Here is a 16,569-nt window from a genome sequence, read left to right on the forward strand (position 1 = left end):
TATAAGTACCAGGTAGTTTGATTTTCTTATGTTTTGCACATGTTTGTCACATGTTTGACTGCATTTTATTTTTTTAAGCTTGTTGCAAATTCTTGAGGATGTTGCATAGCATGTTGCTGGCTTTTGAGGATGTTGCACAAGAATTTGAGCATGCTGCAGTGACATGCTAAAACCCCTCGTGGACTACCCTGCAGGTTGAACCTTGCCCTTGGTGCTGGTATGAGTTTTCAACTATTAGACTTCATTATATTAGAATCAATTCAGAACTTATTTTCATACAAATTTGAACCAAATTAGTGATTGGGAAGCGTCAATATTGCATATGGCGTGTTCGTGTTGATATGGCTACAGTGCCAACAGTGAACTGATATCCACCTTCTCCTGTGCCAGTTGGTGTGCATAGATACAGACGATAATCACACGGGTGCGGTTGTATCCACCCACTCAGGCAGGCCATGGATGGATGCAACCACTACATGTGTTACTGGATGGTAAAGACACACGTGTGTGGCTGTATACACTGCCTTCTTTCCAAATGCAATGCATATTTCATACGAACAATTTCATCAGTTTTGAGCCAACCTTCCTACTCTCAACACAATCCCCTCACAATGATTTTTTTTTTTTTTTTTTTGGTAATGCAAAAAGATTGTAAGAGTAGTTTATATATTTTCATTGTTCTAAGGTAATTTATTAGCTTGCATATTGTTCCTGTAATTCCAGTCCCTGCCATGCCCATTGGAAAAGATTTGATTATTTCTTTATTGATGAATATTGTCACTATTGCTGAATATTGAAATTTCTACATGACCTGACATCTAATATGGCAGGTACAGGTACGATTTTGAAGTTTACATCGTGTAACTTGCATTTTCTGTTTATGATAAATTTTTCATTGCATTTTTTTCATTGCAATGAAATATCTTCATGTATTTAATATGATAGTCAACTCATGTACTAGACTTTCTCTTGTTATAACTTTGTAATTGTATGTCACCTTTGTGTGCTCAAGTCAGCTCATCCATTGGCACCCAAAATTCACTTGTATTTTAGTCAAACGCAATGGGGCATACAGCAAAAGAAGAATTCACAGGCAATTGAAAAGGTAAATTCTTTAGGTGATTTTCTAAGCTTATGTCTATTCCAATTGCATGTTACTGCTAGAAATAACCTGTGTAATAATGATGATGTGACTGGCACACAGAATAGGGATTCTGACAGGAATCTCAAGCATTTCATAATTTAAGTATTTTATATCTACATGACATACAAGGAGTGAAATAGAGTAAACATGTGTAATAATCTAATTCTGCCTTATCAAGTGCCCCTTCCTCTGTTTATGTTCATTCAGGCAGTATCGAAAGAGATCAAAATCAAAGTCACCTGCTGATGAGGATGACGACTCAAAGAAGAAGAGGTCTCCGGAGAGATCTCGCGACAAGGAAAGGGACAGAAAGCGATCGAGGTCAAGGAGTAAAGAGAGGTCACGTAGATCACGAAGCAGAGAAAGAGAGCGGTCAAGGAGGTCAAGGTCAAGGTCAAGAGAGAGGGATAGAGACCGAAGACGGTAAGATTCCCACCTTTTGTGTAACCAAATGTCCCCTCAAATGAGATTGGAGACTTTTCTTTTACTTTGCTCAAACTTCATTCACATTGTTTTTTGCCCTTCTATTTGAGAAAATTGTCATGTTTGCTGTGAATTTGCCATATTATGGCCAATAGCAATCAGCCAGCTGTACATTATCATTTTTTTTCCCTGAAGAATTATAACAGGAGGAAGTGTAGAGTCTGTGCATACGTTATTTAAAGCAATAACTGTATTTCAGAGATTAGTTTTAGTCTCTTTTACTGTGTGTTCGCATATAGTGAGTGCATATACTCAGAGTTGTAGACTTTCAGCACCATCTTCTATGACCCAAGTAGTGGTGAAAGTGAAGTGTAAAAATCAATAAGAGCAAGGGGCACAGTGCTGCATTATTATCAGTTTGCATAATGACCCACATATCCATTGTACAGTAAAGCATGCATGTAAATCTATAAATTTCTTCATGTTGCAATTTAGATGAATTGATACTGTGCATGCTGTGACACTAAATGCTGTATACCAATATGCTTCGTAATTTGTCTGTTTGAGAGAACCAGATTCATCTTCAACATATTGATATCATATGTAGATATAGTTTGATGTTTATACCCAATTGTTATTTTGAATCATAACTTTGTTTCATTTCATTGGACTGAATTCCCCATTATACCTTATTACTTTGTTCTGATTCTCAAATTGTACAGAGACAGACGGAGCCCTCCCCGTAGTCGTGACCGCGACAGGGATCGAGATCGGGATCGTGACCGGGATCGTGACAGAGACAGAGAGAGGGATCGGAGATCCAGGCGCTCACGAAGTCGCAGCAGAGAGCGGTCCAGGAGGCACAGAAGTAGGAGCAGATCTCGATCGCGGAGTCCACGTCGTAGCAAGCGCAGCAGGAGCCAGGGGAGGAGGTCACAGTCAGCTGACCGCTCCTCAAAATCTAGGTGATCTATAATGATTATTGTTACAACTTCATGCTTCTTCCTGATCAGCTGCAGCCCATATGACAATGCTGATGTACATTGTTCATACTGTCAGACACTACCTATATTGGATAGATTATGTGTGCTTCTATTATCAGGTTTCAGTAATGGAAGGCTAGACTATGAAAATTAAAGTGACATATATGAAAACTGTAGTCACATACATGTAAATCAAAAAGATTTTTCATATGTAGTTATGTTATTTCACTACATTTTCCCATAGTTGATTGATACAAAATGACATTCTGATGATGTTAAATTGATACATTCCTTGACATTTCATTTATTCCGAACAAAAACAGAAATACAAATGTACTGTCAGTTATTCCTTGTAGAGACAAAATGAAGGACATGAACAGAATACATTTGATTCTGGCATCAAGTCATTCAAAGCACATAAATATAGCATACATGGAATATTAAAAAAATAAAGGAACTGCCACAGTTGTTATATTTATACAAAACCTGTTTCTCATAGGTCAAAGTCACCTGAAAAAGATGTCAAGCCCAAGGAGCCACCTGCAGTCAAAATTGAGCCTCCTGCTCAAGTGGAGGTGAAGAAGGAACCTGAGGAAAAGCCAGAGCCGGAAGTTGTGGTGAAAGAAGAAGTTAAAATCGTTGTGAAAGAAGAAATCAAAGTGGTCAAGGAAGAGAAGAAGGAGGAAAAAGAGACAAAGGAAGAGAAGGGCCTCATGTTGGTAAGCGATCTAAAGAGATACAATTACTTGTAAAAGTTAAAACCAAAAATTATGTGATCTATCATGTGCTTGTAGTTGTACAAAAAGCAAGTGATGTGGATAATGTTTACAATAGAGTACACTTCTGTTATAACAAACACGGTTATAACCAAACTCTCGTCACAACAAAGTGAGAACTCAGGTCCCAAAATTATTATTTAGACATCTTTATAGTGGCTAAAATGGAAGTTCGATTCAACAGAAGAAAATTTCCGGTCCGAGAGCTTCGTTATAATGAGAGTCGCCTGTACATCTTGCAATAAATTTATGTAATAATATGATTTCCTTTCATGTGTCATAGTCTCATTGCATATTCTTGAAATATTATAGTATACGAACATGAACAACACTCCATTGATTATTAGTGATAGAAATTGCACTGGCTGGCTTGTAGACAATGTCGATTTTCTGGAATGAATGAACAGGTTTGTCAAATCAAATACGAATGCATACAGTAGAGGACCCAAATTTGTGTGAATCATGGCTATAAAATAGAGCTGATGCATGAATGCTTACATACTCCTTCAAGCAGTAGACTTGGTATTAAGGTGTGTGAGAAGAAAAGATGTATCTATAGTTGCCAACTGTTTGTAAAATTTAGAAATTATTATTAATTTTTAGCATGTGACAGCTGTTTTGGCATCATAAAATGCTGCATATTAGTAATTTTTTTCTCTTTTTTATAGTGAATATACTGTGTGCTTCTATGCAAAACAGCCCACTATTAGTAATTTTCTTAAGAATGATTAGTAAATTATATACAGACATGCTGGAAGCTCTGATTATCTGTGGTGTTTGTGGTTCTTAACTCCCAAGGAGCAAAAGCGGCTGGAAGAGGAGATGCAGAAGAGACGTGAGCGGATCGAGAGGTGGCGGATGGAACGGAAGAAGACCGCGGAGGAGCCGGCGGGCACCTCCAAGGCGGAGGAGGAGAAGGCAGCTGCTGCTGCCCAGAAACCGGGCAAGAAGTGGAGTCTGGAGGATGATGACGAAGATGCGGATGATGAAGCGGAACCCGAACCCGAGGCAGAAGAGGTGAGTAAAGAAGCAGGGAGTCACAGGGGCGGATAGATGGCCAGCCCACAGGACACAGATCTCTACAGACCGAAAGAGACTGGCATTTAGCTAAAACTGTAATGAGGGAAAACCTTTAAAGAGATGCTTAGACCTATTGATGGAACCAACTACATGTATACATTTGCTATATGGGAGTTTGAGTCTAACTGTGTTGTCATAATTTGATAACTGATTAGATTCTTACGGGTTTACAAGTCGACAACCTACTGATTATATCCTTGAATGCTTAAAGACAGTGAACGATGCTATGAAGTTGTATCCCTCTATGAAGAAGCCATTCGTTTCAACAGGTAGATCACTCTTAGAGAGCTTTAGAAATGTGATGCTTGTTCCAGAGAGTACTTGCACTAGAATGAGTGGACGAGAGTGACAGTCAAAATTGATCGTTTTTGTCTCCAACAGGAGAACAAGACTGAGGAATTGAAGAAGCCAACTCTGAGCAAACTGGACGACGATGAAGATGACAAGATGGAGGTGGACAAGAAGAAAGAGGAGGAGGAGGAAGAGGATGATGGCATCGATCCTCTGGATGCCTTCATGAAGGGGGTCCAGGAGGAGGTGAAGAAGATGAACAACAAAGACAAGAAGGTTCCTCAGGAAAAGACAACCATAGCCAGCTCAGGGAATGGCACTTCAGAGGTAGGTAGAAATTTTACCGCTATGACTTTTCAGAAAATGCATACATAGAATTATTGTGTGTGAATAACCATGCGTGACATATCTGATATGGATCAATGAGTCAATTTGATTTGTATTTTGCTAACACCTGTGAGACTCTATGCAGTCTACATATTGTTATCTTCCTGAATGTTTCTAATTAATGATGACAAGTGGAAACACTGTCCATAATCCCATGTTGTGATCCAAATTGTCTTCTGTATGTCTATTTAATGTACTGAAATGTCTTTTGTTTCGTTTCAGGCACCAAAGTTCAGCATTGTGACTGGAGTGGCCAAAAAGAAGACACCCGTTGTGACGACTGTTGTGACAGTCGGCAAAAAGAAGGGAGAACTGATGGAGAATGACCAAGATGCGATGGAGGTGAGGAGCATTACATAAGATTCAATTTGCTCTTTTTTTGGACACTAATTTGATTCTTGTTGGTAGGAAATTTAGTACAAGCAACATGAATTAAAAGTGCATTTCTGTTGATATTTTCATATTCCTCTGGGTTTTGTTAATACTTCTTTACACTATCCTTCTCTTCCTTCTGCCCTACCTTGCCTCTTCCTCCTTTTTTTCCTTTTCTTCCTGCCCCTCCTTGTCAATCTTCTTCTCCTCCTGCTCCTCTTCCTCTTCTTTCTCCTTCTCCTTCTCTTTCTCCTCTTCCTGCCTTCCTTTTCCACCTTCTCCTCCTCTCCTTATTCTCCTCCTTCTCCACCTCCACCTCTTTGTCTTTTTCTCCTCCTCCTTCTTCTCCTCCTCCTCTTCCTCTTCTTGTCCTCCTTCTGCTCCTTTTACTCTTCCTCTGCCTTCTTCTCCTCTTCCTGCCCCTCCTTTTCCACCTTCTCCTCCCCTCCTCCCTCCTCCCTCTCCTTCTCCTCCTCTTCCTCCTCCTCTTCTTCCTCTTCTTCCTCCTTCTCCTCTTTCTCCTTCCCCTATGCAGTATTCATCTGAGGAAGAGCAGCAGAGTAACTTGATGGACACAATGGCAGCTCTGGAGCAGAAGAAGAAAAAGGAGTTGGCCAAGGTGGACCATTCTAAAATTGTTTACCAGCCCTACAGGAAGAACTTCTATGTGGAGGTGCCAGAGCTGGCCAAAATGTCACAAGAGGGTAAGTTTATCTTTTGTCTATTTCAGAACATTTGACAGCCTAATATACAGAAGACAATTTGGATCACATTGTGGGATTATTAAGAGTGTTTTTCACTTTCTTGTAAATCAAGAACATTCAGGACAGCATCAACCTGTACTTTGCATAGGGTATCACAAGTATGCTTTCATGTTGTACTCTTCAGTTGTTGTTGTACCTTTTTGTTGGGGGGGGGGGGGGATGGGTGAATGTCTTTTGCATGTTTGAATAGATTGATTTAATTCATTTTAATTCATTTCTTGTTGTAGATTTTAAGAAGCAAAGTTCAATAGATAAGAGGAAAAGCTTGTGTAAAGCAGTGTACTGTCACTAGCAGGAATATTTTGTATATGACAGTCCCAGTATGTGCAGCTAATACCAATGAGTCTGCCCCCCCCCCCCAACTTTCCCCTGGACAGACAGAAGGGAGGTCATGTGACCTACAACATTTACATAATTGATGTTCTCATGGTACTGACTTCAGCTGTCACCTTTTGTTTTAGCAAATCTATACTCTAGTCTCCTAAACCTAACATTGTGATATTTATTGACGCGGCCATTTATTAATGAAGAAGTTGGCACAAAATATGTAAATATGATATGTAAGAGATATGTAAAGAGGTATACATTCTTACTGACATACTATCTTCTTATCAGAAGTAGAATCGTTCTGAAAGTCTGTCTGTATGAATGCTGTGTGTCTGACCGGTGCTTTGCTGGATTATGTCTTGTGACAGATGTGGACAAGAAAAGGTCTGACCTGGAGGGCATCAAAGTTCGAGGCAAGAATTGCCCCAAGCCTGTGGACTCCTGGGTCCAGTGCGGAGTTTCACAACGTGTCCTATCTGTCCTGAAAAGGTGACTTCTTGTTCATTCGCCATTTCCCCCTGATTTTTGTGATGCTCAACATTAGAATGATGAGCAGTACTGTGCATGTATTGTGTAGAATGTACGAGACAAGGCATTTCAGTTACTATTCAGCATGTATTAAGTGATATTCAGTGATCACTGGGATTTTTGTAGGATCTTCATATCACTAGCTTTGGTAGAATTTGTGTGAAAGCACTATTTCATGATTATATTTGCAAATGCAGTCATACAAATCTATGTAGAGTGTTGATGTTTTCCAAGAAAGGACTGTAAACAGAATTACGCAATGTATTTGAACGGGAGCCTACCATAATGATTACCCCTTCGAGTCTAGTTTAAAGTGGTCACAGGCATACAGGGTATTAAGTCATCACCCACGATAATATTTACGATAATATTTGCCTCTACGGTAATATTTACCATTTTTATAATATTTACTACTATGATAATATTCACCATTTCGAGTCTAGTGGTCACTGGCATACAGTGTATCAAGTCATCAAATGGAAAAATAATGCTTATGCAATATCGAATAGTAATGAATCTGTATTAGGTTTGATGTTTGTGAGTGTGATAGAGAGCAATGCAGGTGCAATTATGTAGTACGTCTGACAGTATTATAAAAACGACTGCAATCAAACTCAAATGTGCACATCCCATGTCTAGGAACAACTATGAGAAGCCAACTCCCATCCAGTGTCAGGCCATCCCTGCCATCATGTCAGGCAGGGATCTCATCGGCATTGCCAAGACTGGCAGCGGCAAAACCATTGCATTTCTACTTCCCATGTTCCGTCATATTATGGACCAGGATCCACTCGAAGCTGAGGATGGCCCTATATGTAAGCACCATTTTTTGTAAAGATAGAAATACTGCAAGTAGTAGAAATGATAGTAGTAGTAGTAGTAGTAGTAGTAGTAGTAGTGATAATACAGCTGTAATGATGATGATACTATTGTTACTACCACCACCATTAATTTTTCTTTTACTACTACTACTACTACTACTACTACTACTACTACTACTACTACTACTACTACTACTACTACTACTACTACTTCTACTACTTCTACTACTACTACTACTACTTCTACTACTACTACTACTACTACTACTGCTACTACTACTACTACTACTACTACTACTACTACTACTACTTTTACTACTACTACTTCTACTACTACTTTTACTACTTCTACTACTACTACTACTACTACTACTACTTCTACTACTACTACTACTACTTCTACTACTACTACTTCTACTACTACTACTACTACTACTTCTACTACTACTACTACTACTTCTACTACTACTACTACTACTTCTACTACTACTACTACTACTTCTACTACTACTACTACTACTACTACTACTACTACTTCTACTACTACTACTACTACTTCTACTACTACTACTACTACTTCTACTACTACTACTACTACTACTACTACTTTTACTACTTCTACTACTTCTACTACTATGACTGCGTAGATAACAACCATAATCATGATCATAATCGTTATCGTTATCGTGATCTTAATTGTAATCATAATCAATCCTAATCATGCATCAATAATAACTTGTCTTGTGTAGTCAAGGGCAGAAGATCTTCAAAATGTTTACTTCGGGGGGTACCTTTTTCAGTTGGAAGTGCAACACGGTAATTTTCACGTTTGTTTGAGTGTTTGATCATGAGGCTTGTGTATTGTCTTCTTGGAACAGTGTGAATGGCTAGCTATTGAATTTTTTAGGGGATTCTATATTGTTTTTTCATAAGGCTACAATATCAAACTGGAGCCTTATCGTCAAAATCAGGACAGACTTTGTACACCGATAATTGATCACAACCAGAAAGACTCGGTTTGAAATAAAAGCATGTGAAGTTTTCCTGTTTCATCTCTTACATAATGTCTGTAAATATATGGTATGATAGTATTTTATATTCTATGGGGTCTGGAGCAATAACCACAGACCCTTCCCCTGACCCCAACCCTAATCCTAATCTTTTCTCTAACCTCATCACTAACCAGTATTTAGCCGGGGTGGGGGTTATTGCTCTGATATGATTCTAAGGCCTGCCGATGACAGTAAACACAGGGTAAGAACTTTCTACCCCTCTCTGTGTCTTCTCCTTGCCCCTACCCAGCTGTCATCATGACCCCCACCCGAGAGCTGGCCATGCAGATCTACAAGGAGTGCAAGAGATTCACAAAGTCCATGGGTCTGAGGGTTGTATGTGTGTACGGTGGAGCTGGTATCAGTGAGCAGGTCTGTATGGCATTTGCTTCCATCCTCAATCTTAACATTTCTTTGAAAATGGTATTAATCATTGTGTCTATTGTATGTGCAAGGAAACAGAAAAGTGTTTGATGAAATGTTAAGACAGTGAAGAAAACTGACTTGATGAGACTAATTTGGAGAGATGTAGAAGATGGTGATGTTTTACTATTTCAGAATTCTCGGTCCTCCCAAGTTGAAAATCTAATTTTGTTCTTTTTGCTGTCATACATGAACATTGTTTTCACAAGCAGTGTTGAAACCCATGCCTCATAACAGTTCCAGTGGAGAATGACAGTTACCTTAGCGCAGTGTCCTTACTAGAAAATTTAGGATATGTTTATTAGAGTTCCAATTCAATTTTATTAAAACAAATTTTAAATTCAGGATGATTTATCTTTTCTGCCATGTCTCAAAATCATCTTTCTAGAAAGTGTGAATTATATATACATTGAAACTTGTCTTTAAAGACCACCTAAGGGAGACATAAAAACTGGTCTGTTCAGACAGGTTTATTAGAATGTACAATGCTGTGGAGAGAAATAAATTTAGTGGTCTTTGTAAACAGGTAGTCCTTATAGGCAGGTGCTCCCCGAAGCAGGTTTAACTGTATTTTAGCCTTTACCTGAACTTTGGTTGCACTACCATTTGCAAAAGTGCATCAAGTCTATCCTTTTATCAAATTGGAATGAGTTATAAAAAGTCTTTGTCTTTTTCGTCTTCAGATTGCTGAGCTGAAGCGAGGGGCAGAAATCATTGTCTGCACGCCAGGTCGCATGATCGACATGCTGGGAGCAAATAATGGTAGGTCACTGTTACATTTTGTCAGTAAGTAAAGAAATTGGTTAAATGACTCTGTGCATTCTCAGTATATTCATTTTGTGATGTCACAATGCAACATGGTTTCCCGTTTCATGGAGATGTCAAGTGCAGTTGTTCTCGGCAATGCGAAAGTCTTAAAGTGATACAGTTGCTTCCAAATGGGTTCTTTAATGATATTTGGGAGGCATATTTAAAAGTCTGTTCTCAGCACAGTTGAATACGAAAGCAGTCCGGTCAAAGTACATCTTTGACAGGTACATATCATGATATGGGGCAAATTAATGATGTAAGCCCCGATCATCATCGCAGTTAGATGGTAATTATGTTGCTGTTGATAGAAAAATGCACTGATTCTAAGAAGACGTAGTTATTTTGAGATGGCATAAAGTATCGCATATTTCTCCGTTCAGTTCATGGCCGAAGAAAACAGTTTAAAAAATATGTAGAAAGAAAGAAAGAAAGGAGAAGAGGTTACAAAAAAGACAAAAGAGAGGAACTTTCTTTTGTGGAGCTTTAGTTAAGGGTCTCTGGTTCCACATAGTCAATTACTTCATGTGTTCATATGATTATGCCAATTATCCCAATGTTAAATGTATTGGTATCTGTCAAAATATCACATGTAAGTGGAGTTTGTAAATAAGTCTTCACTATTCAAATATTCAACTAAAGTGAGTAAGCATTGTTTATGCCATGGAATAGGTAATCTGCTGCCAGTTTGTATACTGTAATCGAATTTCGACTGATTTAAAGAAAAAGCAGTACTTGAAATCTTATTGTTGTAGTACATAAGACATGTTGCTATCAATTAAAGAAACCTATATGAGTAGCTTGAAGAGTGCCTGCCAGGATTCTAATGAAAGTATTGATTTCTTTTCAGCGTTCCCGAAAAACTCTGTTCAGCAAGCCCCGATTTAAAATCTTCACGAAGAGTTCTGTTTAGTTTATGTCATAAGAGTAATGACTTAACCATCTTGCCCAGATCTGAGATTAATAACTATGGTACAAGTATGATACAAATGATGCTGGGTGGCCTAGATGTGAAAGCCAAGCAATTCTGCCATCACTGCTCTGCAGAAAACATAATTTCTAATTCTATAGTAAGATATGAATGCTCCCCAAATAGTGATAGGTTCAGAAATCAAACTGACACTGTCAAATAAATACTGTTATAATATTTCTGATAAAACTATTTTCAGTATTATTCTGATTTCAGTGTTTAAGATTCAGAGAAAGTGTTCCACTCCTCGTGAGATCCTAGCCTATGTATGGGAACATTGTCCTGTATGTATCAGGTGACAGGATTACCTCACAGGATTTTTTGCTTGCTATATGTTCCAGTAGTTGATGTCTTAATTCCATGGAATTAAAAACATGCAAAACTCTTCTTGCCTGGTCAAGCATGAAAACTTAGTCGCGCAAAAAAAAAAAAAAATCCATTTTTACAGTATCTAAAAAAACACCTTTCAGATATTTAAGCAATTGTCTTTATAAGTATTTGGCTTATCATTGTGAGCTAAGACAGTAATAGCATTATGAATGTATGTTAACAGGTTCATGACATGCCAGGGAACTAGTACTCAAAAGAAGCAAGAATGTGGATAGCAGCATAGTTTTTCCTTTTTGTGGTTTGGGGATTCCCCGCCCACCGTACACTAGTTATCCACACATGCCGTTGTAATGTTTCTCTTGCGTTTCCCTCCCTGAAATCTAGGTAAAGGTGATGCAGAGGTCGTAAAGTGCAAAGGTCAAATGCCAAAGGGCACTATGACACAGTGGAACTGCCGTCGTTGGAGTCGTTTGGTCATGTGACCATACGCTGGAGAGCTCAGCAAGGCTATTTAATGATTATTTAGAAGTATGCCCGAGGAATGTGAAGAGAATTGTCTCGTAGATTGTTTTGCCAATTGTGAAGTTAATTCTTTGCTCTTCTGTGTAGAGACGAGGACTGACTATACTCTGTATGGATGTGTGCAATTGTAGATTGTTGAGATGTGCAGAGAAAGATTGCCATCAGTTTGAATTAATGTCATGGTAATTTTCACAAAAAATATTTTGTCCTAGATCTATGTGCTGAAATGTTGACATTTTATGACCAGAAAGAGCAATTTACACTGTAAGAAGCTCAGCAGACATCTGTCTGATCTGAAATGAAATCAAAAAGTGCAAACTTACTTCATCGTAACACAAAATCAGTGTCCTTTCTTACCCCCAGCTAGCAAATGCCAATATGTTTGTAGTAGAGAAAAGAAATTCAAACTCTTGTCTTATTTGTATCCGTCTAATCACATTCTCTGTTCTATCACTTTATCGTGAAACCTATTCAAAAAAATCTTGCAGGTCGTGTCACAAATCTACGTCGCTGTACCTACATTGTGCTCGATGAGGCAGACAGGATGTTCGACATGGGCTTTGAGCCCCAGGTAAATTCATTTTTTTTTTTCTGAGGCACTAAGCAGGGCTGCACACTAACCCATTTTTCCTGTTGGTCTGACCTGTCTGTTGGACCGGTAGGTACCCAGTTTTTCCATATTTACTGGTCCATTCTTTAAAAAGTTACTGGTCTGACTGATTTTTACTGGTCAGGGACCGTCGCACCAGTGCCAGTGTGCAGCATTGCACCAAGTATTATAGCTCATTACCTGAAGAAAAACAAGACCTTTTTTTTTTTCCTGAAGTGTTGACGTGACATGAAAAAGCTGTTACCCTTGACTTAATGCCCCCCCCCAAAAAAAAAAAAAAAAAAAGAAAAGAAATGCCTCCCACCACCACAATGAGAAATGAGATTGGAGGACTTTAGCAGAAGCTGCCCATATTTCTTGGCAAAAGTTTGTGCTTTGTCTCTCACTGTAAAAGCCCAAATTTGCACTCTGCATGGATCACTCATATTGGAAACAGTACTTTGACATGTTTTCATCTATATTTTTGTGTTCATTTCATTATGGTATATTTTCCTGTAATCAGCATTTGTAGTCTGAATGTATGATGTACTGAGAATACAAGATTAATGCTGTATCACTGATGTCAGATTAGATGATTTTAAGTTTTCAAAGAAAGTACTGTAAAACATGATATATTCGCGGCATGAATTTTTCGCGAATTGGAGCCGACGGCATTTTTTGCGGCATGAAATTTTCGCGAACTGCCACTGGCATTCAATGCATATAGTGTAGACAAGAACTTTCGCGTGCATTTTGATTTCGCGAATCTTGGCGCTCGCGAAATTCGCGAAATTAAAATGCACGCGAAAATTCCTCGTTTTACAGTAAAGAAAACTGGTGGTACATTTCATAGTTTCATCACCAAGCTATTTAGTAGTTGTATCTCTACATGAAAACTGTTATATTCATGCCAGTGACGGCATAGAGGCAAGTGAAATCTTGCAAAAACCGTTCAAGAGTGCCAAATGTTACTGGTATGTGGAAAGATGAAACTATTTGCTCTTAAATCTTTGTCCATGGCATTTCAGTGCATGATACCACTAACTTTTAAAAACCTAAATTCTGTCTTATTATCGTGACATGTATGCTGACGTAGCTATGACATTCAGTCAAAATATGGCTGATCTTGACAAAAGTATCTTTATTAGAGATCATGTCGCAGAATACTTATTACTATTGTCTTCCTCTTGTTCAGGTGATGAAGATTGTGGACAACATCCGCCCGGACAGGCAGACTGTTCTATTCTCGGCCACCTTCCCCCGACAGATGGAGGCCTTGGCCAGGAAAATTCTGACCAAGCCTATAGAGGTCCAAGTCGGTGGTAGGAGCGTGGTGTGCTCTGATGTCACACAACATGCCGTGAGTGTCCATGATCATTTTTACTTGGATGTGTTTAGCTTATGTGGGGTCTTCCGTTATCTTATTGGCATCTTATTGTCTTTGAAGTGAAATGTCATCTTCAGCACATTTTTATGGCAGTCCCTGTTGACAGCTTAAAGCCACCTGTGTATTTTTTCTGCTTTGAATCACCAAATCAAGTCACTGACATTAAACCTTAATATCATAGTGGTCAGAGTGAAAGCTCAACTCCATAATGTGAGATTATCAGTATTCAGGATCAATGCACGGAAACATTTAATCTTATTCTTGTTTATGGATCGTCCAAGGAATGTTGAGCTGTTGTGGTAAACCTGTCATATTCAACACACAGGATTACTCTGTCCTGTGAAATCTGTTATTTTCATGAGGGTTTAATTTTTGCAAATTTGGCAAATCACTGCTGGGTCGCGACTTTAGCAACGCGTGAAAATATCGCTACATGCTAGGGTATTAGCACACTAATGATAGCCTTGGCGTCAAATCGCCAAAGCAACATCTCGCAAAAATGTCTGCACGTAAAAATAATGGCTTTTACAGTATAATCATCATGGCTCTCCACACACCTTGACTCCAAAGTCACATTCTTATGTCTCTCGTCACACTCCAATTCATACGCTGTCCAGATGATAATCTGCCTGTTGACCTTTTTCCACAACATGCCAGCTCGTGAATATATGATCCAAAAGTTAGGTTGTATGTCATATACCTCTCCTAAGGTTCCATGATTCAACAATGCGAGTGTCACAGAAATGTTAGACCTGTTTCTTTTTCTCTGCAGATGATCCTGGAAGAGGACCAGAAGTTCCTGAAGCTCCTGGAGCTCCTGGGCTACTACCACGACAAGGGCCAGGTCCTGGTCTTTGTGGAGAAGCAGGAGTCTGCCGACCTGCTACTGAAGGATCTGATGAAGGCTTCTTACCCCTGCCTGGCCCTCCATGGGGGCATCGACCAGTATGACCGGGACTCCATCATACAGGTTAGTTCAGCCCTCTAGAAGCTTTCTGACCTGTAGTAACAGCACTGAAGTGATATTGAAGGAGAGTTAAATGCCATCTTACATGAACATTATTCACTATCATCTCCCACCCTTAGAAAGGAGTCAAATATGAAAGTAATGCCATTTTCCCAATAAACAATTTTTTTTATTTATTTATTTTTTTTTGTCCATGTTAGCCTGAAATTGATGGCACATTACGTTCACTTGTTATTTGTGTGTAAATGACTTACCAGTATTCTTTAAATCGAAAAGGTTACTTGGCACTTTGGCATTTATGTATTGGCCGTGACCAGGGAGGTGGAAGAAAGATGGAGCGTGCTCTTTTGAGTTTCCTTTGAAGTCATGCGTGGCCCCGACAGCGTTTTTTTCCCCCTCCCGTAATCCCATTACTCACGCTCGGCGCACTGCAAGTCGTAAATCTTGTGGCGGAAACTCACGACGCGAAATGCATTGTGGTCGGGGAATAAAATGGCGTCCTACGGTGTGAGCACAGAACTCTAGAGTGTAAGCAGTGGTGTAAGCAGTGGTGGTGGTTCTGGCGATCGTGATTTTGACGGAGACGAGTTTGTTGAGGAGGAATTGCTTCTTTAGCAAATTCAAAATCACATTGACACAGCAACTTAACTAAATTTGATTTACAATTGAAACTGAAACTCAGAAAGTTAGTTGGGCCTAGGCTTGGAAATTGGAGGCCAAGGCAAGGGCAAGGCTCAGGACACTGTTTAATAGCGCAGCGTCACCTCAGGTATGCTGCCTAGCAAAAGCATACCTAACGTAAGTCCTAGCTAGTAGACTCTAGTATTTCACAAACTAGAATCTAACCACTGTTAAACGTTAGATTCGTTAAACGTTAGATTCTACTAGCTCCAGGGTGTACTCTACTACTTTTTAATTCAATTTTTTGTAACGTTAGCATGGGGTAGAGTCAAGCCGATTACCGGTATTTACCGATGAATGATCGAGGGAGAGTGAGGCGAAACACTATACTAAGCTCTGTTTCCCCCCCTAAAATATACTTACAGCATCATACATCTAGGCTTTTATAGATATCATCTTTAATTCTCTACGGAAAATTATTATAATCAAGGCTGATATGTCTAATTAACACTTTTTAACACTCAACTTTCCATTCCAATATGTATTTACTAGTAACTCAAATTCACCGAAACAACGGCAACGAACGCTGTCCCGACGCCTACGCGGCGGCCCTACAACAACCCGACGAGTACGCTGAAAAGCCCAAGCTCAATCGGGTGCAGACGAAAAAAATCCCGCTTCGGTCTCTATGAAGCACTACTTTTACACTCGAACTGTTTGAAAACACGCTCGAACACGCTCATGTAACTTATATCATTTTGAAGATCAAGGTCAGGCCTACCTCTCTAACTATAAAAAAATTGCGGAAATGTGCGGAATTTCTCATAATCGATATAGAAACAATATGATGACATTTCTAGCGCACAAAACTAACTGCTCAGTAACTCCGTTGTTTGTGTACCGATTTCGCTGGTTCAAACGGCAATCTCCTCAGCACAGTCTGCTGAACCAGCGAAAGGTATAGACATACCACGCTACCCAATTTTTGAGCCATAAGTTGTAGCT

The 16,569-nt window shown here is 39.2% G+C and overlaps 1 protein-coding gene across 1 annotated transcript in view; it reads left to right on the forward strand.

Annotated features, from left to right (window-relative positions):
- The window catches only part of LOC140228668 (probable ATP-dependent RNA helicase DDX46), a 29,417-nt gene that overhangs the window by 1,883 nt on the left and 10,965 nt on the right, over window positions 1–16,569 (forward strand). Inside the window, exons 2-15 of the mRNA XM_072308931.1 lie at window positions 1,352–1,567; window positions 2,290–2,532; window positions 3,050–3,269; window positions 4,125–4,343; window positions 4,788–5,024; window positions 5,307–5,426; window positions 5,992–6,160; window positions 6,916–7,036; window positions 7,715–7,890; window positions 9,199–9,320; window positions 10,055–10,133; window positions 12,489–12,571; window positions 13,785–13,949; window positions 14,749–14,946. Coding sequence (XP_072165032.1) covers window positions 1,352–1,567; window positions 2,290–2,532; window positions 3,050–3,269; window positions 4,125–4,343; window positions 4,788–5,024; window positions 5,307–5,426; window positions 5,992–6,160; window positions 6,916–7,036; window positions 7,715–7,890; window positions 9,199–9,320; window positions 10,055–10,133; window positions 12,489–12,571; window positions 13,785–13,949; window positions 14,749–14,946 — 2,368 coding nt within the window. The remainder of the gene's footprint in view (window positions 1–1,351; window positions 1,568–2,289; window positions 2,533–3,049; window positions 3,270–4,124; window positions 4,344–4,787; window positions 5,025–5,306; window positions 5,427–5,991; window positions 6,161–6,915; window positions 7,037–7,714; window positions 7,891–9,198; window positions 9,321–10,054; window positions 10,134–12,488; window positions 12,572–13,784; window positions 13,950–14,748; window positions 14,947–16,569) is intronic.

The sequence above is a fragment of the Diadema setosum genome, chromosome 5 (genome assembly GCF_964275005.1).
Source record: "Diadema setosum chromosome 5, eeDiaSeto1, whole genome shotgun sequence".
NCBI classification, from domain to species: domain Eukaryota; kingdom Metazoa; phylum Echinodermata; class Echinoidea; order Diadematoida; family Diadematidae; genus Diadema; species Diadema setosum.